Raw genomic sequence first — 21,174 nt, 5'->3', positions numbered from 1 at the left:
ATTCTTATCGATTTATATCATTCAATCTAACATTACAGGAGCGACTTTGGTAAGAGTGGTCGCGGTAGATAAGGACGCAGGTGACAATGGTCGAGTATCTTACGTGATTACATCGGGAAACGACGAAGCAAGATTTTCAGTAGGTTATGAGTCCGGTATAGTCAGTCTCACGAGACCCATGATCCGACCCACGGAACTTGAGATCACGGCCAACGATCACGGATCACCGCCACGCAAGGCCACCCTGAAGCTGACCTTGACCCTCGCCGCTGGACAGACCAGAGGACCTCCTCGACTACTGCTTTCCAATCCTGTCGCTCGAATCTCCGAGGATCTTCGAACTGGCGCGTCCGTTATGGACGTTGCTGGACCAGCCATCCTCGATCAAGGTAGGAGATCGCAATGATAATTTATTTCAATAGTCTATAGTAGCCTTCAGAAAATTTGTCGAGGCATTTAAATCCCTTTGATAAATGATAGTTATCCTTTTCAACATTGTTAAAGGAATTAATCGAATTCAAATGGCAATTTTTTTTGATTAAAAATAAACAAGATATTACAGTGATCAAGTTGTAATCTATTCATACTTTTCTTTTTCACTATCTTCTCAAAATGAACACATCACTCATCATCGTTGAGTTCTAGTTGAAATTACAACCTCGGATATACTATCTTTCATCTTTTTCCCTCTCAATCTCGATCCTCTTGATCTTCGTTTCTTTTAGCAAAGAGATGTACTCTCTTGGTATACTCTATAAGACGCCACCTACACGTACGGACACGCGAAGGGTACATAATCGGAGACCTCGTCCACGAAGGATGTCCGTTCTTGGCTAATAGAAAAGCCCTGCTATGAAAATACCTCGAATAATTGCCTTGATTCCGACCGGTACAAAGCATTATAGTAAATTCAACGAAATGACTCGCGGGACTTCGTTGAGTTTAAGAACGCGATTCCGTCGTATCCTTCCTTCTCACGAAACTTCATTTTTCTTCGATAGAAATTAAAAAAAAAAAAAAACAAAAAAAAAATATTTTGTGTCGTACTACCTATTTAATAAATAATCTTGATCGTTTTTAATATATTGATTAGCTTAAACTTAGACATAAAATTAAAAGTCATTGAAAATATTCGTTCATTTATTTATATAAAATTTTGTCTTTGAAAACAAATCGAATGAATTAAAAAACGATCGCTATTAATTCTCATCTTTCTCTTTCTCTCCTTTTACACGTAAACACTATGGGAATCGTGTTGGTAGGATTTATGAAAGAGAGAATAGGAATCCTGGTAGCTAAGCTCGATACTTAGTAGCCGAAGCAAAGTGCTTGGTAGTAAGCTCGGACAACATAGTATATCGTTCGTTTTGCCCCTTATCTATAGGGGCGCTCGTGTATCAGACGAGCGCATTAGCGCACCCCGACAGAAGCGCCAAAGCCGCGATGTTCCGAAGGACGAGTATTACAAGGGGGCAGAGAAAGAGAGAGAGATAGAGGGTTGGTGGAGGGAGAAAGCTAACGGGCGAAGCAAACGGGGCAAGGGAAAACAATGGCCGCGTATATCATCGTGCCGCCAAGCTGCCGCCAAGCTGTACGCATAGGCCATAGGGCCCATAGGCAAATCACCAAGCAAACACACAGACAACGACACACACACACACACACTATCGTCTACGATTCTTTCTTTCTCGCATTCGTGCCTGTTCGTAGGTGTGTACACGCAAAGTTTATACCAGTAGGTATATAGGTACCTACCTATCACTGGCACGCACATGCTACCAAACGTGTTTAGCCTTCGCTTTGTTCTAAAACCGCTAAAAATCGACACGAAGATAGCCCGATTTCTTCGTCCTTTGGAATTTGAGCTTCGAACGTGTTTGTCTCCTTTACTCTTCTGGATATACCATGGAAATTTTTATCTTCAAAGAATACCTTTCCTAAAGGATATCTCAACAAAGAAAATATCATCTATTGATTATCCATTTCAATTCGTCGTTCGAATCGAGTATACTCGATTTCTTTTCTAATTATATTATATTCTTTATTTTAAACTCGCCGACTTGTATGCAAAGTAGGTTACAAGTGCATCGACATTGAATTTCGAAATAAAAGAAAAATATTGAAGGAGAGAAAAAGAGAGAAATGCGTGTTCAAGAGAGAACTACATATTACTTTATCCCGGCATTAAATTCTTTCGACGTCTCGCACTCCTCTCTTTTTCTTACAAGATCTTTTGCAAAACGTGGGAATTCGTGGGGACTCGTGTTTCTTTTAATAAAAAAGGAAAGAAAGGAGGCGAATGAGATACGGGAAAGAAAAACACAAGATCCTCTTCTTTCGACGAGGCCACCCAAATTCTTCTATCGAACAACGAGTGTTACCTTCTCGTCGATGTCTTATAAAATTTCTCCAACGGCTAATTCTTATCGATATTAATACTGTTTCCATGATATGCGAACAAATGGAAAGAGAAAATTTTTTTATGTCATCGCGAAAGATATCAAATGATAAAAGGATCGCATAGAGAAAGGAATTTCGTAAAAGATGTAAGTTGTTCGATTTTTCAAAGGAGTGGTCAAGCTAGATGTGTGTTTTATTTTCAGCAGGTGAATTCATCCTACTGGTATAGTTACATTCTGAAAAGATAAAGCAGCTGTTTATAATCCCAATCGAATTGAAAGAGATGCTTATCTAATTCCTCTCTACCTTTCTCTCTCTCTCTCTCTCTCTCTCTCTCATTTTGTTTTTCTTTTATTGTTATCGATATCATTAGAGAATGCTTCGCTTCTTCTAGGCAACATCAGCTTCAGCATACCGACAAACGTGGCCGCAGATAAGTTCGCTATTTCACCGAGCGGCCTAGTAACTCTTCGAGGATCTTTGGATCGAGAAGAAGTTTCGCAATATTACGTACCGATTGTCGCTAGATCATCGAAACTTTTGGATATCACCACGTTGGAAGTTAAAGTTTTGGATGAAAACGATAACAGTCCAAAATTTCGTGCTGGATCTTGTTATACTTTGGCTATACCAGAGAATGAAGAGAATTCCATTATTCATACTATTGCCGCCATGGATATCGACGAAGGAAAAAATGGAGAACTTCATTATAGCATAATCGGTAAGAATTACTCTAAAAATAGACGATCTTACGTATAAATTAGGATAATTATTAAAAGTTTCTCTTCTTTTCTTTATCAGGTGGCAACATCGGAAATAAATTTACTTTGGATTCCTCGTCTGGTGCATTATCGATGATCAATCTTGACCGAGAAACTGTACCAAAATACGTTTTAACTATATCGGCAAAAGATAAAGGAAGACCAAGTTTAGAAGCTCGTTGTAATCTCACGGTAATTGTTCTCGACGTGAACGATAATGCACCGATCTTTTCACAAAATCAATATACGGAATCTCGTCCTCGTGGTGCACTTCAAATCGATTATAGCGGTTATAGTCTCTCTGGTGGCTTTCAATATGGATCTTCGAATTATCCGACGAGTTATCATCCTGGAAAATACATAGCAACCATCTCGGAAGATGCCGCACCGGATTCAAGCGTTATGTCGGTGAGAGCAACTGATCCTGATCAAGGTGTCAATGGGAAAATAACTTATGCGATTGCTGAAGAAAATAGTTGGTTGTTCAGGGTTGACAATTTAACTGGTGTCATAACTACTGCTGGGTGAGTACCATCCTATTTAACGATCACAATTTTCTTTTTTAACTACAATATCACAATATTTCATTATATATTCTTAATGACAATTGAAAACCATAACAATCGTAAATCCATTCTGATAATCAATGAAAATGTATGATGCTCGTATAGAATAGATATAATAATACTTTTTCGATTCACGCGTAATCTCTTTTTAGAATACTCGAACCTCCTATAGGAAAAAAACGAACAACCAATCGTATTGATAGATCAAACAATTAAAACGTCCAATTTGCTTTATGACTTCTAAAGAATTTCATCCGATGAGTTTCTCTCTCACACACACACACACACTCTCTCTCTCTCTCTCTCTTTCTCTCTTTCTCTATCTTGTACGTACAACAGTCTAGAACTTGTCTAGCTCGTACCAAAGAACGTATCTTCGACCAATTTCATCCAAGCGTTAATTGCCGCGACCTTTATTGCGCGATTAGGATCATCATGGAAGGATATTACGTCCGTAATGCTACGTCGTAAAACGTGGAAGCAAAGAGAAAGAGAAGCAAAGAGAGAGAAGAAGACAGAGAGAGACAGAGAGAGAGAGAGAGAAAGAGAGGGGAAGAAATATAGAGAGAAGGAGAAAGATAAAGATAGGCGTAGACTGTGAAAGGTAGACAAAGAGGAAAGCTACTCTCAAGGAATGAAGAAGTCCGGTGATACGGAGAGCGGGGGAGAATGAACGTAGAAAATGTTCTTAGGAAAGTCGTAAAATTATAAAGTCCACTGATGTGCCTCGCTATTGTTGTATTGTAGCCGATTAGATGATTCTGTATGCATAAGCTGTTCATGCAACTCGGGAACGAGAGAGATGAGAAAAAAGATGCTGGCTTTTATCCTCCTTCTCTTTCTCTCTCTCTCTCTCTCTCTCTTTTTCTTTATTTCCTTATTTATTCTATATCTTTTAGGGATCCGTAGTAATACTTTCCTCTTTTATCTTTTCTTATTTCGATAGCTAAGCAACAAACTCATATCTCGGGATGTCGTTAAAACGAAAAGATTTTTTCACGGCTTCCGTCTTTCTTATGGTTCACGGTAAGGTCACGTTTCGCTAATTAATTGATGATTTCAACATAAACGCAATGAACTTTGATCTCAGCCTTGCGGTATGTCGGTCTTCATAGAGTTTTTGTCGTTAAACGTTCGTTGATAATAATGTTCGATCTGGCATCGTAGGCTTCATTCGAATATTTAATTATACGTTGAAAGGAACAAAGAGAAAGAAAAAAAGAGAAAGAGAGAGAGAGAGAGAGAGAAAGAGAAAATCTTTGCTGGTAAAACCTTCCGTGAACGGTGCACGCTTTTAACGATCGTATCTTGCTCACGGGCGATCCATAAAGATAATCTTTAAGATAAGGTAGATATCCGTAAGAGATTCTCTCTCGTGCCGTCGAGTTGTTTACTTAGAACGAATGCTCAACTTACGCATAATGAAATCGTTTCTTCGTTAAACCGAATACCAAGTCGAATTGTACTTATCAATAAATTCCTTCGTACTTGGAAAAGCACTAGAGAAGGATAGAATTTAATGTATTTTTATTTAACACGAGGCATTAAAGGTAACACAAAAAAATTTCCGTCGTATTACGTGTCACAGACCTAATTTAGAAAACAAGGGGTTAATCCAAACCAAGCCGGACACTCGTTAGACCTTTTGTTTATTAATCCACGTTTCTCAAGAGCCTCATACTCCTCTTGTCTCTTCTTCTTTCGTCTCTTTAGAAGACGCTCAACGGTGCGAGCGAAGGTAGAGAAAGATCGACCGTAACAAGACGGAACGCGAAGGGGTGGGGGAAGAGAGAGAGAGAGAAAGAGTAAGAGACAGAGAGAGAGAGAGAGAGAGAAGGGGATGGTATTCGTAGCTGCGAAGGAGGAAGGCAAGGGCGTACTTTTGCGGCACGACAGCCGTGTGTCATTTCAGCGGGACACCATGTGGCATTTCAATGCATTATTTCAACCGGCAAAAAGGCTGATATGCAAAACGAGATCCCTAGTCCGGTTGGTCTCTTACCGTCTTCCTTTCTCTCTCTCTCTCTCTCTTTCTCTCTTTCTCTCTGTCTCTCTTTCTCTTTCTTTCTTTTCAAACGATCAGTAGCCAGCCAAGCCGCACTTTCGTATCGCGTTGTTACTGTTGTTGCCGTTATTGTTGTTGTTTCCACTGTTGTTACCTTTGAAAGCTAACAGCGTCTACCGCCACCCTGGGCAACTCGAAGGTGTATAGAATATTCTCCTTCTTCGTTCGTTTTCTGGACCACCCGGTAGATACAACGTAAATTCTTCAGTCGGATCTGGTCCTCGTTAGATCGACGAGATAGTATGGATTCGACGCATGATCGGAGTTCATCCGATTTTGCCAGTATGATTTGGACAAAGCTCGTGATCTTCTCTTCTTATTTCTTCTTGTCTTCGTCGGTGTCCCCTTCGAAGAAAAGTTCTTCGCGAAGCCATTAACGCTCGTGCCGAGTCAAAGGGGACACCGAAATACTTTGTAAGCTATCTTGATCTCATGCAACTCGAGCAGCCCATTTAGAACGATTTGCTTGGGGTTTGGCTAACGAGGTAAAACAGACGAGAGAAGTTTGTATTTTACGTAAGAAGCAATGACGACAACGAGGAAAAAAGGAAAAGGGTTTATCGGGAATTGAATCGATCACAGTTCGAAAATGATAATTCACGCATTCCTTTTCTGCGAGTCCATACGATTAAAGACGCGTATCGGTCCAACAGCATCCACCGCGGTGGATCAGCAGAGTTATGGTAATGGTGGACGTGGATTACACAAGATCGCCGTGCGCGATTAAGGTTTCCGTCACACAAACAAGCTACCCGCCACGGAGCCGCCATCTCCTACTTAAATCCGGACTTCCATAACCCCCGTCGACGTTTCCCTTGTCGATTCGTACTATCGCTTATTTCTCGATGAATCGCCCAATGAGAACTTACGAATGACAGAAAGTGATAAATTCGAGCCATATTCGGTGTGACATATTTTATCGTATTCCAAGTTTTACCGTGTTAACAGTCGATTATGAGTGTATGAAACGTATGTACTCCTTGACAAAAAGCAAGAACCTCTTAGGATAGTATTTACTTAAAGTGTAAGTATCTTTATTGGTAATTTCAGACCGCTCGATCGAGAACGTCAGAGTTCGTTCAACTTCCTAGTCGTAGCAACGGACAGTGGAAAATACGACGCAAAGAGCACGTCGATACCGATCGAGATCACCATCACTGACGTAAACGACAACGCTCCGGTTTTCGAGGAATATCCGTTCCGTGCTAGAGTATCTATAGGTACTCAACCCGGTCAGAATATTCTTCGAGTCGTTGCAAAGGACGCTGATCAGGGTGCCAACGGAGAGGTCGTTTATTCATTTTTGCACGAACAAGAAAAACCAAAATTTCGGATACATCCAAGTACGGGAGTAATCACGGCAACTTTGTCATTATCTCAAGACAACGGAAAGACCTATCGATTGGAGGTCCTAGCACGAGACAAAGGAAATCCACCAAAAAGTGCTAAAGGTCTGATTGAGGTTCAAGTAGGAGAACCAGCCGATTTAGCGCCAGCTCTCAAATTCCAAAATGAAACCTACGACGTGGTGGTCCAAGAAAATTCCTTATCTGGTACCGACATCGTTCAGATAACTGCGGTTCGTTCTGACAGCAGGAGACAACACGTGTCCTATTCGATAGGATCTGGAAATGACTTTGGTACATTCGCCATCGACGAAGATACAGGATTATTACGTGTGAATGATCCAAGTAGACTGGATGCCGAGCTTTGGAACGATCTAACGGTGAGACCAAACGACGAACAACCCGACGAAGGCCGTACGAATGCCTGGGGAAGATCTCTTGAGAATCAACAGCCTAAGGAAGAACCGAGAGAGAGTTCAAAGCACACGCTGACTGTCGTGGCTAGAACGACGGGACCGGATTCCCTGGAGGCCTATGCCAAGGTCGTTGTCAGGGTCTCCGACGTGAACGACAATCCACCGATCTTCACACAAACGCAATACTCCGCGACTGTACTCGAGGGTAACACTAAAGGAGATTTCGTGGTCAAGGTAAGAGAAAAATCGAAAGTATACTGGGTGATATGTTTTAACGGGAATAGAAAGAAAAAAAAATTATTTTAAAGTTAAAATGAGAAACTTAATACGTATACTCCTTTATTTTATAATTATTTTAATATTATAGCTATCAGCGAGCGACGCGGATCAAGGATTGAACAGCAGAATTCTCTATCACATTGTTGACGGTAATCCCGACAATGCTTTCACCATCAGTCCACCTTACAGTGGAATAGTTCGGACCAATATAGTACTCGATCGTGAGATCCGCGAGAAGTATAGATTAACGATCATTGCTACCGATCAAGGAAACCCACAATTGACTGGCACAGCGGCTCTTAGCGTCAGAGTAATCGACATCAATGACAATCATCCAACCTTTCCCGAACACAACATTATCTCCGTATCCGAAGGTAAGTAAAAAAAAAAAAAATAAAAAATAAAAATAATAATAATAATAAATAAATAAATAAAAGAATAAAGAAAAAATATAAATTCGGAGACTCGTCGTTTACTAAGGCAGTCACTAAGAAGTATTTTCTCAGAGATTTATAGGAAGACGTGGAATACCGTGGCCCGTTTCGATACGGCGCAGTGCACAGTGATTAGCTTCTCCTTTACCACCCCACGCATATGCTGTAATAGCTTAATTACCTTGCTTTAATTAGCCAATAAAGTGGAGCGTTGGATATGAGCAAAGGATATATAAGCAGAAATTCCCTGTCTCTTTCAGGAAAGAAAAAAGAGAGCCTTTTTAACGATTCGACGCGCGTACATCTCGCGTTACGAAGAGGTTGTTATTAAAGGGGCGAGTTTCCAGTTTCCAGTCAAGCTCAGTGTGCCTTATTAGCTTACAGTAAAATCATAAGACTTGTCTCCCAGATAATTTACTCGTTAATCGATCCGTTTATAATAAAAGATTTTAAAAAATAATAGAAATTTTAGAATGAACCACGATCGTATTACATCATATTCGTTATTACCTATAAATTATGACATATTGATATATCATTCAATTCTTTTTAATTAAATTCTCCTCGTTAGGAGAGATTTCACGAAGTTTGCCAGTAGCAAATTCCGTGTTCAATCTACGACAAGGGCCGACCGAAGTAAATACGGTTCGGGTTTCAATCGTCGGCCTCGCGTGCTCGTCTTCACGTGCAGGTCTCTCGAAATCTAGCCGCTCCTATGCGGCGGCAGGTTAACCGGTCGCAAGGTCGCCCACGCGAAGAGAGAAAGAGACGTTCATGCAAGACGAAGTGTGGCACAGTGATCCCTGTGCTAAGAACCAAGAAGCAGAAAGGATCTCGTCTCGTGCAACAGAAAGAGAGAGATGCTTATATATATATATAAGCATGCTTATATATATATATAAGCATCTCTCTCTCTCTCTCTCTCTCTCTCTATATATATATATATATATATATATATATATATATATATATAATGCAGCAAAAGAGCGAGAGAAAGGGTTAGGTAAAGAAGGATGAAAACGTAGAAAGAAAAGGTAGAGAAAGAAGAGGTACTACGAAGTGAGGTGGGAGTACGCTTTGCTCTCCAAGTATAAAGTTAAGTGGTAAAGGATTTATGCTGGCATTAAAGTCCGACTGTTCGGAACAATCTGCATAACTTAGGGCACGCTGCCGATGCGGGTTTCGTGGCTAACCATTTCTCTCCTTCTTCGACGTCGTCCCTCCTCTTCCTCCTACCCTCCTACTCCATTCACTTTCCCTCTCCGGAGTTCTTACTTGACGGATACGATTCAATGTTCTTGAACGTGTCCCGATCGAATTTATTTGTAATGTACATGAATCGAAAGAGTAGAAACACCCGATTGGTTTATTCAATAATATTAACAATTCATAAAGTACGTGCCAAGAAAATAATGGAACACATCGAGAAAAGAAAATAATAAAATGAAAGATATATATATATCTTTCTAAAGATATATATATATATATATATATATATATATATATATATATATATATCTATATATAATTCCAAGAGAACAGAAAATAAGGTCTCGTAATCGTTCGTTTAAGAACAAGACTATCTCCCTTTCCTTCGTCATGAAGAATCCCGATAACGATCTTATAATTTGGATGATCCTTAATTCAACTCCATGCTAATTGTCGAGACAAGTAAACGAGGCTTACCCTCTCCACATACGTATTCCTTTTCCACCTCCTCGTCCATCCTCCCCCTTTTTTCTTCGAAAACCTCGAAGCCTTTCTTCCACCATCCAAGAAGAAGCTCGCGCGTTTGTGTACTCACGCGCCGATGGCGTAACGCGAGATTACTATCTAATTTGTATCGCCATAAAACTTGAAGCCGGTGTAAACGAGGCTACCTACCACTTCTGTCCGCGATGCCGTGCCCGATAGAATTTATTTAACACCGCCCGCACTCGTGCACAACGAAAGGGGACTCGTACACGGAAAGGAGGATATCCCGGTAGCGAGTTAGCGCCGCGGATCTTTTCAGCCACCTGCAAGAACGCCGTAGAAATGTCACTCGGACGAAAGGGGGTCTGATTAAGGACCGATTAAGAATCTCCTCTGTTCTCTTCGTAAAACCTTAAGCTTTCTCTTTCTCTCTTTTTCTTTCTTATTCTCAAAGACGGTCTCATCGTACGATTAATAAAGGAAAATACTATTCGTTTAATTCCCAATAATTTTCCTCGTTACAAGACTTGAAACGATAAGCGATAGAAATTCGATTATCTTTATAGGATTTTAATTCGTGAGGAGATCGTTTTGCCCCTTCGGAAAATATGTTCGATGCAAAGAACATATCGATACCTTAGCCTTTTTGCTTCACTCTCTCTCTCTCTCTCTCTCTCTCTCTCTTTCTTTCTTTCTTTTTCTCTCTGGTTCTCTCAGGATTTCCTGCGAGCGTAAATCCCCAACGTCGAGGCGATAATCATTAGGGTCTCTCGAAACGGAAATCGTCTCTATCGTGTCTCGAATGGCTACCCGTACGTACCTTTCGCCGGTACGCAACAAGGTCGAATTTTAACGTGGCACGTAGTAATCGTTCTTTATTACCCCGCCCCGGAATAAGAAATTTAATTACCCGTTGCCTTAGAATAAGAGGCGCGGTCGGTGCTTGATAACTCGGAGACTCGCTCGGGTTCTTGCTTGGAGGGCCTTCCACGTGCGCCCATAGCGCGAGCGCGCGACCCTAACGCCAAGGGAGGATTTAATCGAAGGCATCGATCGATTCCGAAAGTAGCATTGACATGAGATATCGAAACAATGGTAGACCACCGACGAGTAGATTTTCTTCCATACAAGGAACACGTCGACCATCTTATTTCCATCTTGAGATTCCATCCTGGGATATACCCAGATCCGGGAGCTTCAAAGTAATCGGAATTAATTTTATACGCGGATAAGAGTTGCGTAGCTCTCTCTTTCTCTCTCTCTCTCTCTCTCTTTCTTTCTTTCTTTCTTTCTTTCTTTCTCTCTCGTACGTCCTTTATCCTTAATCTCTAAGATTCATTCTCTTTGAGATAAAAGTAGTCCAATCCTTGAACGTTCGTCATTAAATGATCGTTAAAACGAGATCAATCGGTAATCCTCTTCTTTGTATACGTATGAGTAGCCTATTTAGCGTCGAGATTAAAGGGAACGTTTATAATCTTCGCATCGTCTTTCATCGTTTCAATTCTAATACCCGCATTTCGAGAACGTAAATTTTGCTCTCTGACAATATCTTTCTCCAACAGTTACGAGTTACGAGGTTGGAGGGGAAATTCAAAAGATTAGTCGATACGTAAGGCACACTCGAAACCGATTTACACGACTTTAACGATCCACGGTGAAATTTATGAACGGATTCAGCCGCGTGCCAACTAGTTGCCGAGGCCCCCTCGGACACGTCGCGTTCCTACGGAATAATTCTTTCATCGCCGCAGGTGTTGCAAGCGAGTCGATGTTGCTGACTGCAGTGCGAGTCTCATGGAATCGAATTCGAATGTCCCGCCGATGTCATCCATTTTCACGCGCTTCTTTTAAATCTCATAGGGATGGTCGATCACACAATTATTTACACGATTTTACATACGAACACATTCGTACATTTTTATCTTTATTCATGTTTTACATTTATTTATTTATTCCTTTATTTATTTATTTATTTATTTATTTATTTATTTATTTATTTATTTATTTATTTATTTATTTATTTAACGAATAGAGACGTTCGTAAAATTCTATTACATTGTCGTGACGAGTAATGAGAAACTTGAAAGGGAAGGGGAGGGGAGGGAGAAGGGGATATATTAATATCGATCGATGAAGAAATTTTTACGAGAATAAACGTCAAAGGCTCGTTACGCTTTTATGAGCTACGAGAAATTATTACGTCTCAACAAAATGAAACTCGTCGAAAAGATTTAAACAACGGCCTCGCAATTCGCTACTCGCGACAACTTTCGAACGATCTCATTGCTGAGAAATCCATCTCATTCTCTGGAGTGCTTCTTTTGCTCGAGCGAGATAAAACGTTGCGATAGTAAGAATCCAATGCATTTTAAACGTGACTCCTTTGAAGCGAGTTCCTTGCCATCGCAAAATGGCGCCACTCGATGAGAAAAGAAAAAGAAGAAAAGAGAGACAAAGTCGATGCTCGAGTTTCGTATCGGAAAAGATCGTTGTCGTTGACAAAGCGAGACGAGAAATGTCGAATGAAAAGAATAAAAATCAATTCTTAGTAATGAACAAAGAGGAATAACATTTTTGCGATAAGTCCTTCAATAATAGTTAATATTAAAGTCTCATTGTACTTGAATCAAAATGTTTCAATGATCAATACATACTAATTTAAGAATAATCTACCGTTATATTTATAATATATATAATGAAATTATGATTAAACGTCAATACATATATATATATATATATATATATATATATATATATATATATATATATTTCTTTCTTCTGATCGTAAATAATGTAATTTCTTACAATATTTTTAATTTGACAGGTACTGCAGTAGGAAGCGTGTTAACGACCATAACAGCGAACGACGTGGACAGTTCACCTGCATTGATTTATCGCTTCAGCAATACAACTGATCCAGGTCCATTCAGCATTGACAGATATGGTGGAAAAGTAATTTTACGAAAACCATTGGATGCAGAAACGAAATTCGAATATACTCTTCGTGTAATTGCAAGTGATGGCATACACGAAGCTACAACAGACATGACCGTACGAGTTGCTGATCTGAACGACAACGCGCCAAGATTTCAGCAAACCGCCTACGTCGCAACGCTCTCAGGTTGGTATCTAACCCTTTGTACGTAGGTTAGAGAAAAAAGAGAGAAAGAAAAGGAGAATGAAAGAAAAAGAGAGAGAAAAAAGAATACTGATCGAGTGCGATCTCCTTTTATCGGGCCAGACCAAGATGCTGCGTCCTTTGATTTATCTCAAAACGATGCTTTTTCGAGATTACTCGTCGGCCTTCTTCTCCAACTGCCATATTTACTATCGGTGGACCATATCCTGTTTCAAGTTCTATGTTATATCATTCGATAGCCTTTGTCGACCATAAAGATCATAAGATTTTCTCAGATACATCGACGATTCGATTCCAATAAATTGTTCTACCACTCGCTCTCTCTTTCTCTCTCTCTCTCTCTCTCTCTTTTTTTTCTTTTTCTCTTTTATCGATGATATAACCATGTGGGAACGTTTCATCGTTTTTAGTTCGCTTACAATTGCATTTATCTGAGAACACGATAACGAGATAAACGATTAATCATCTCTCACAAATCCAAGGACAATCCCATTTATATGATAGTTTATCGGAATTATTATGCGTACTCTTTTCTACTTCACGTAATAATTCGATCTTCCAAACACGAGGAAATTAAAATGAAAACTATCGACACTCGTGAAAAAAAAAAAAGAAAAAAAGAAAAAGAATTCGCAGCTTGATAACCAAGCCGACGATTTCAGTTTTTTCTTGCATGCATTTTGCCTTTGAAGGACGAAGAAGAAGTAAGAGAAAAGAATGAAAGATAGAAAGAGAGAGAGAGAGAGAGAGAAAAAGAGAAAGAGAAAGAGAAAGAGAAAGAGAAAGAGAGAGAGAAAGAGAGAGAGAAAGAGAGAAACTTGGAGCGAGACCCCTCGGTGCGAAATAAACGCGCGTTTAAAAACTGGTTTTTAGTAGACACGCGTTGTCCTGTTGCCCGTGTTCCAAACTCGAATTGACACCGCGCCAAGATAAAGCGCGCAAGGAAGAAGAGGAAAAGAGAGAGAGAGAGAGAGAGAGAGAGAGAGAGAGAAAGCGATGAAAAGCTAGCTGCAAAAGAGAAGAGAGACGAACTCGAGAAGAAGGGAAAGAGAGAAGGAGATGGTAAAGAGAGAGGATAGTGTGGGGTGAGGCGGTGAATTGCAAACGTCTCGCACATAAATAAACGCGGAGACACCGTTTGCGAGGCAGCCGAAAAGCCGCCTTCGTTGCAACCACCGGCCGAGATCACTGGCTTCGAAGCCTCTCGAAACTTATTAAAAATACATAGGCCTGCGCCTAATGGTGTATTTATTTGCTGAAGAGTAGAAAACAGGGTAAACTTAGATTGGCAGGAGGATTCTCTAGAACATGGTGGGGAAGATCTTACGAATTTATCTCTTATTTCTTTATTTTTGTTTTTCGACCATCCCCCTTGTTCTTCCTTTGGTTTTTGCTCATCGTGAATTCGCGAAAAAGTCTTGCAAAAGTTTAATAGATAGATTGTCCAAATTGAAGGAAAAAAAAAAAGAAAGAAGAAGAAGAAGAAAGTAAAAAAAGAAAAAAGATGATAAAATCGTGGCGTTTTCTACAAGATGTTTGCAACTAAAGAACACGTGAGAACTTGGGATGGTCTTATGATACAATGAGAATTCGCAAACCGGGTTCTCGTCTGGATCTTACGCACTTGGCAATAATTATACGGTCCGTCCCTCTCGAAAGGGTTTAAAGTCCCTTTTGCCATCGTTCGAGGTCGTCCTACCACCTCACCTCCGAACATCCCCCAAAGGGCAACCGCGAGCTTTATATGCTCCTTATTTCCGATCCTACCTACCTTCTTCCTTGGCCTCTCGCTTTACGCCGCGGCTTGGCACATTAATGCCGAGTTATCCGACGATTTGAAACGCATCGAAATGATTTTTGTGCGCACGGGGCCCTGGCCAGGCCCAGGGCTTCGCCGAGCGATTTATATAACTGGTTATTATTTCATACTTCCGTTCGGTCCGATGTCAGGACGGCTTATCCTCCTCCTTCGTCGGGAATGAGCCAAAGAAGAAGAAGAAGAAGAAGAAGAAGAAGAAGAAGAAGAAGAAGCAGAAGAAGAAGAAGAAGAAGAGGAAGAAAAAGATGAAGAAAGGGAGTGAGAAGGAGGATGAGAAAAAAGATGAGGAGGAGGATGAAGAGGAAGATGAAGAGGAGGATGAGGACGTAGCTGGAAGAAGAAGAGCCCGAGGGTACTTGACCTCGACGCGCGTGATCTCTCGATCCTCTCTCGAGAACTCTTTTCGAGAGGTCCTGCGGCCTCCTACGATTCGATAATCGATTCTCACCGAGCGCGACGTAAGCGTTTCTCTCCTCTCCCTAACGCTTTTCGGTGTCGCCAAGACGCACTCTCGGTAGAAGAAGAGGAAGAAGAGGAGGAAGAAGAAGAAGAGGAGAAGAAGAAGAAGAAGAAGAAGAAATCGCGTCCCATGTCCGACGCGACAATAATTACGTGCTGGAAAATTTATTATCAGATCTTCCGAGCGTCATTCACGTGAATTATCGTCTTTGGGGTTCTTGAGAACTCTTCTCTCTTTCTTCTTCTCTCTTTTACTCTCACTTCCAGTCACAATGCTTTAAAGGACGAGTAGAATATGTTTTCTAATGGAGCGGATCGGTTAGGCCGAAAGAAAAAAAATTCTCTTTCTCTTCGTCTAATACGTGTTGCATTTAGCATGGTTAATTTTATGCGTGGGTGCCGTAAATGTTGCGCCGTGATTACAATTACACGCTTTGTTCACGTTTGTTTAACTCCCCTTGTCTTTTTTTCTTTTTATTTTCTTTAGAGGGACATGGTGGTCTGCAAGAAATACTCACGGTTAACGCAACTGATGACGATTTCACCGAAGACAACAGCAGAATACGATATTATCTTTTACAACCCGTCAAAGGTTTTACCGTTCATCCAAGCACAGGTGTATTGACAGTTAATCGTACGGCCATACCCAGACCATTGCCAAAAGAAGTAGAACTGACAATCGTGGCCGAGGATCATGGTAAACCATCAGCTTCAGCGACTTGTTCGGTCGTTGTAAGACTCAGCAGCCTTAAGAACACTTTGCCCGGACGAGAATACAAGATCAATGCGAAAGAGAACTCATCGAGGGGCAAGACTTTGATGAGATTATCGGATGTCGATCTTTTGGACGGTGCTATCGTCGCTGGCGACGAGACTGGAGTTTTTGAAGTGTCCAGAGGAAGGTTGATCTTAGCTAAACCCCTCGATCGAGAAATGAAAGACATGTGAGTATTTCATTCCAAAAGAAAAAAAAAAAAAAAAGAAAAAAGAAAAAAGAAAAAGAAAAAAAGAATCGTCATTATTTCACCTATACGTTCAATTGCTTATATTTCCTTTTTCTTTTAGATATACACTTAGACTTGGTTCGAGAGATGAGAACACGACAATGGGTTCCTTGGTTGGAGATGAACTTGTTACAGTAACAGTTATCGTCGAAGACATAAACGACAATTATCCGAGTTTCCTTGAAGAATTATATCAAGTATCGATTAAAGAAGATGCAGCATTTGATAGTACCGTAGCTATGTTACATGCCAAGGATGACGATTTAGCTGACACACCAGCAGCCATTTTGACGTACGATATCACGTCGGGAAACGATGCGGGACTCTTTCGTGTGGAAAAAACTACCGGTGCTATTTTGGTGAATGCAACGCTCGATTGCGATTTAGAGCCTGAGGTTTATAATCTCGTTGTCATGGCATGTGACAGTGATCCCTCGTCACCTCTTTGTGCTCTGGCAAGACTCAGAATTCGTTTGGAAGATGTGAACGATAATTCTCCAAAATTCCCTGTTACGGAATATCTCGAATTCGTTGGTGAAAATGAACCAGCTGGTACGATCGTTTTCTCAGCTAGAGCATCCGATCTGGACCGAGGTATATTTGGTTCTTTGAATTATTCCATCGTATCAGCAGCTGCTACAGGCTTCTCTGATATCGATGACAGCTGGAAATTATTTGAGGTTGATGCAAAATCAGGAACTGTCACGACGTGCGCTACATTTGATTATGAACAACGGAATCGTTATGCTTTCACGTTGCGAGCAACTGATATGGGTGGTCGCACGGCTGCAGTCAGAGTTAGAGTAGAGATCGAATCGAGAGATGAATTCTTTCCGCAATTTACTGAGAAAATGTACAAATTTGGAATTCGAAGTGGTTCCCAGATGATGCCAGGTACTGTAATAGGTCATGTAACTGCTACCGATCGTGATAAAGGACCAGATGGAAGAGTAGTGTATCAATTGACGTCACAACATCCCTACTTTAAATTAAATCGTACTACTGGTGCTTTAATCATCAAACAAAAATTAATGCATATGGATATGGATGTTGAAGGATCTTCTAGATTAGTAGTAAGCGCCAGTTCCGGAAGACAAGGCTCTTTGTCAAATAGTACGGTTGTAGAAATCACTTTGGTAGACAATAATAGTAGTGATTCCAGAGGAGTAACTGCTATGGCAATACCAAATGATGTTGAATCGAATATGGCCGTTGCTGCATCGAATGGTTTACCTGATTGGGCGCTTGGTCTTTTGATAGCTCTACTTCTTTTGGTTCTTGCATTTGGCGCCATATTTTTGTATTTTCACTTACGAAATCGTCGTCACAAAAAACCTGGGACAAAGCCAGGTTTAAACGGAGAAAGCAACGCCACTGCCTCCAACAGTTATGTGGATCCCAGTGCTTTCGATACTATTCCTATCAGAAGCGTCGTTGGAGTAGGTGGAAGCGGAAATGGAGGTTCTGCTGGAGGTGGTGGCGGAGGCGGTGGTGCCTCGTGTCAATTCGCACCACCGAAGTACGATGAGATACCACCGTATGGAACTTCAGGTCAATCAGGTCAACAACAAGCTACATCTGAACTTTCGGGTAGCGATCAATCTGGATCATCCGGACGAGGATCAGCCGAGGACGACGGTGAAGACGAAGAAATAAGAATGATTAACGAAGGACAACAAACGGGAGATTCAGCGAGCGATTTGTCCGTTCACAATACACAGGAATATTTAGCTAGGCTAGGTATCGTCGATCCACCGGCTGGTACTCCGAGAAGACCACCGGAAGCTCTTCCTTTAGATAGCCTACATCTATTTGAAGACGAAGCTACGACAGAAGCAGACATCGCTACTTTGATATATGGAAAAATCGGTGAATCTGGAAGACCTACGTCTGGTCTCGAAGTACCTGGTGGACCCAGCATGAACGGTTCTTTAAGCTCTATCGTTCATAGCGAGGAAGAACTTACTGGGTCTTATAATTGGGATTATCTTTTAGATTGGGGTCCTCAGTACCAACCATTAGCTCACGTTTTCGGTGAGATCGCTAGGCTCAAGGACGATGCTGCCAGTGTACAAAGCGGGAATTCTGGTAGCAGTGGTAGAGCTAAGTCTGTACATAAAGCACCGCCGCCACCTCTTTTAACTTCTGTTGCCCCAAGATCGCTAGCAGCTCCGGCTTTGGCCAGAGCTATTTTACCAAGATCACCAATTAGTCATGATGCTTCCACTTTTCCCTCGGCTGCTCTCAGTCCAAGTTTCTCACCATCCTTATCACCATTGGCTACTAGGAGTCCAAGTATCAGTCCTTTAGTTCCACCTGCAACGCAGAGAGCCAGTCAAAGTGCCAACAGAGGTATCCCCGTTACCAACGCTGAATTGAGGATCTAAATTAATTATTCGAATTTATGGAAGAATATTAGAATTTTTAGTGTACATTAAACTAATGATTTACGCTTTTTTCGAAATCAATATCCATAAAAAAAAAAAAAAAAGTGTTTGTGTAAAAGATCATTTATATACTAATTAATTTGAAAACCGGTTGAGACTCTTCATTAAAACAAATCGAACGTGATAGTTTGTATTGATTGGTGCTGTTGGATAACGAAGCCTGTATTGTGAGTGAAGTGTCGATAAATGAATACTGTAATATTTTTTTAAGTGAATGAATGTGTCCTTTTGCTCCTTGCATGCATAATACTTTCTATTCGCGTGTATGTAATAGAATTTTTGTTTTAAAATGTTTTCGTTTCAAGGAGTTAGGCCATTCTCTTAATGATCATTGCGATGAAATGTGCCTGTTAAAAGAACTTGTATTAAATGTAAAAGAACAACTTCCATAGTAAATAATAATTTATAGATTTTTATTCGTCGCGAATGTTAAAGGTCGTTTAAAAAAGGAACGCGATAGGACGAATAAATCTGATGATAAGAGAAACCGCGAGAAGAAGACTGATCGCATTTTTAAGAAGAGCACTCAATAGGATGTATTATTGTATAATATTATTTCGAACGATCGACGTCTTAACGATAGTTAATAAACAAAAGAAAAAGAATACTCGAGCGAAATTGTACATACGAAATTAGTTAAATGTTTAAGTAAACGTGTAAATAATAATTAACTCGACGCGAATAGTAAGAAAACTCGCCGTATAATCAAAAGAAAATAAAAATGGTCTAGAGACTGTCTGTAAAGGAGAAAAATCAAAGCGGTCACAACGCGTTCAACGAAATAGTACGCTCTTGTACAATAAAATTAAATTCCTGTAATAATTTTTAATAATGATTCGATTGACGTTAAGTTGATCGATAGCGTTTCTTCTTTCATCGAACGCGTCGTGCTCGTTCCCATAATCAATTAACACATTGTCGCGATCGTACTGATCGCTATAAAATATTCGCGGCAATGTGACTTTCAAAAACATCTTTTTCTTAATATCCTTTTTAATTTTCTATCATCTCTTTTCCTTCTTTATTTCTCTCTCTCTCTCTCTCTCTCTCTCTCTCTCTCTCTCTTTTCTATCTTTTTCTCTCTTTTTTTCTTTTTTTTTCTCTCTCGTCCGACTCTCGATAAAAATCTCGATGTAACGAGAGCCGGTTGTCATCTCTTTCAAATAAATGAATATAGATACTCATCGACGAATATAGATAATGTCATATTTTGTATAAAAAAAACAAAAAAAAAAGAACGTTCTCTCATTCCATTGTACAAAGACTCTTCCGAGCCGAGGAGACCCACTTTAGTGGGATTTAATTAAATGAATTTTTTAACAAAAGTATCAGCTGTACTTACTTACCATCATTATTAACTCTCAATTACTTTTTTCTCGTTTTCAATTGCAGGGGATTTAAAGAAATACAGGAAACAAGGGAAAAAGAATCAAGAAATGCGAAAGATTTTCTCCACGTATAAACCTGTATTTTATTATACAACACGTTAAGATGTTATATCTATATTAACACGTAGTCTTTGGATACCTTTGATAATTTGATAATTTAATTAGTTAGTTATTTCTTTTTTTTTTTTTTTTTTCTTTTCTTTTCATTTTTTTTTTCTTCTATTCTTTTTTTCTCTTTCTTTTTTGGTTATTGTGTTAGTGTATTTTAAATTATTCATTTTACGAACACAGACAGAACGAAATTGTTCTTTCATCTCATTCAGTTATTCTGAACGCGAGCATAAAAGGAATTATTATGTCAAATAATTTTGATTTAGCAATTAAACGTGCGAAGATGTGTCAATAAACAAATGAAGAAATCGATCGAGCGGAACACCGGCTTTATTGTATCTAAAATTATCGAAGCCTTCAAAGAGTGACAAAAAGGAGTGATCATTGGTCTCTAATCAATACCGTGTACACCGGTAAAACGTTTTTATGGTACAAATCGTTGGCCAGCTCGCATGAAAGTTCCACAAGGATCGGAGAAAAAAAAAAAAAAAAAAAAAAGAAAAAAAAAAAGAAAGAAAAAAATAGGAAAAGTCGAACTCGCCTCTTTTCAAGTCTGTACGGATTAGATAACGTACGACCCCTACGTAAATGCTACGTACTCGAAATAGTTTGTACATTGAAACAGCCTCTACGATAAAACACGTATCGACCTACCTATTTAATTTGTCTAAAATTAGCGAAACCTTGTAGGAATCGTTTACCCATAATAATATATTATGCCGATGAAAAAGACGATAATATTTATCGTATGGCGTGTCCAGTCTTGATTATCGGTCCATTGAGGAACCTAACTAATTAACTTACTCTCCCTCACTCTCACTCTATCTCTTTCTCTCTCTCTC

The 21,174-nt window shown here is 40.0% G+C and overlaps 1 protein-coding gene across 2 annotated transcripts in view; it reads left to right on the top strand.

The window, feature by feature from the left end:
- The window catches only part of ds (dachsous cadherin-related 1), a 298,517-nt gene extending 278,409 nt beyond the window's left edge, over window positions 1-20,108 (top strand). For both annotated transcript variants that reach the window (XM_035865262.2, XM_035865264.2), the window contains exons 10-17: window positions 39-389; window positions 2,795-3,121; window positions 3,202-3,685; window positions 6,843-7,788; window positions 7,922-8,207; window positions 12,790-13,086; window positions 15,870-16,326; window positions 16,448-20,108. In XM_035865262.2, the coding sequence (XP_035721155.1) occupies window positions 39-389; window positions 2,795-3,121; window positions 3,202-3,685; window positions 6,843-7,788; window positions 7,922-8,207; window positions 12,790-13,086; window positions 15,870-16,326; window positions 16,448-18,773 (5,474 nt within the window). In that variant the 3' untranslated portion in view covers window positions 18,774-20,108. The remainder of the gene's footprint in view (window positions 1-38; window positions 390-2,794; window positions 3,122-3,201; window positions 3,686-6,842; window positions 7,789-7,921; window positions 8,208-12,789; window positions 13,087-15,869; window positions 16,327-16,447) is intronic.
- Window positions 20,109-21,174: the final 1,066 nt, after the last annotated feature.

This window comes from Vespa mandarinia, chromosome 11, assembly GCF_050613455.1.
Source record: "Vespa mandarinia isolate Hongniang chromosome 11, ASM5061345v1, whole genome shotgun sequence".
Classification (NCBI taxonomy): domain Eukaryota; kingdom Metazoa; phylum Arthropoda; class Insecta; order Hymenoptera; family Vespidae; genus Vespa; species Vespa mandarinia.
This window is presented reverse-complemented; position numbering and strand designations above follow the sequence as displayed.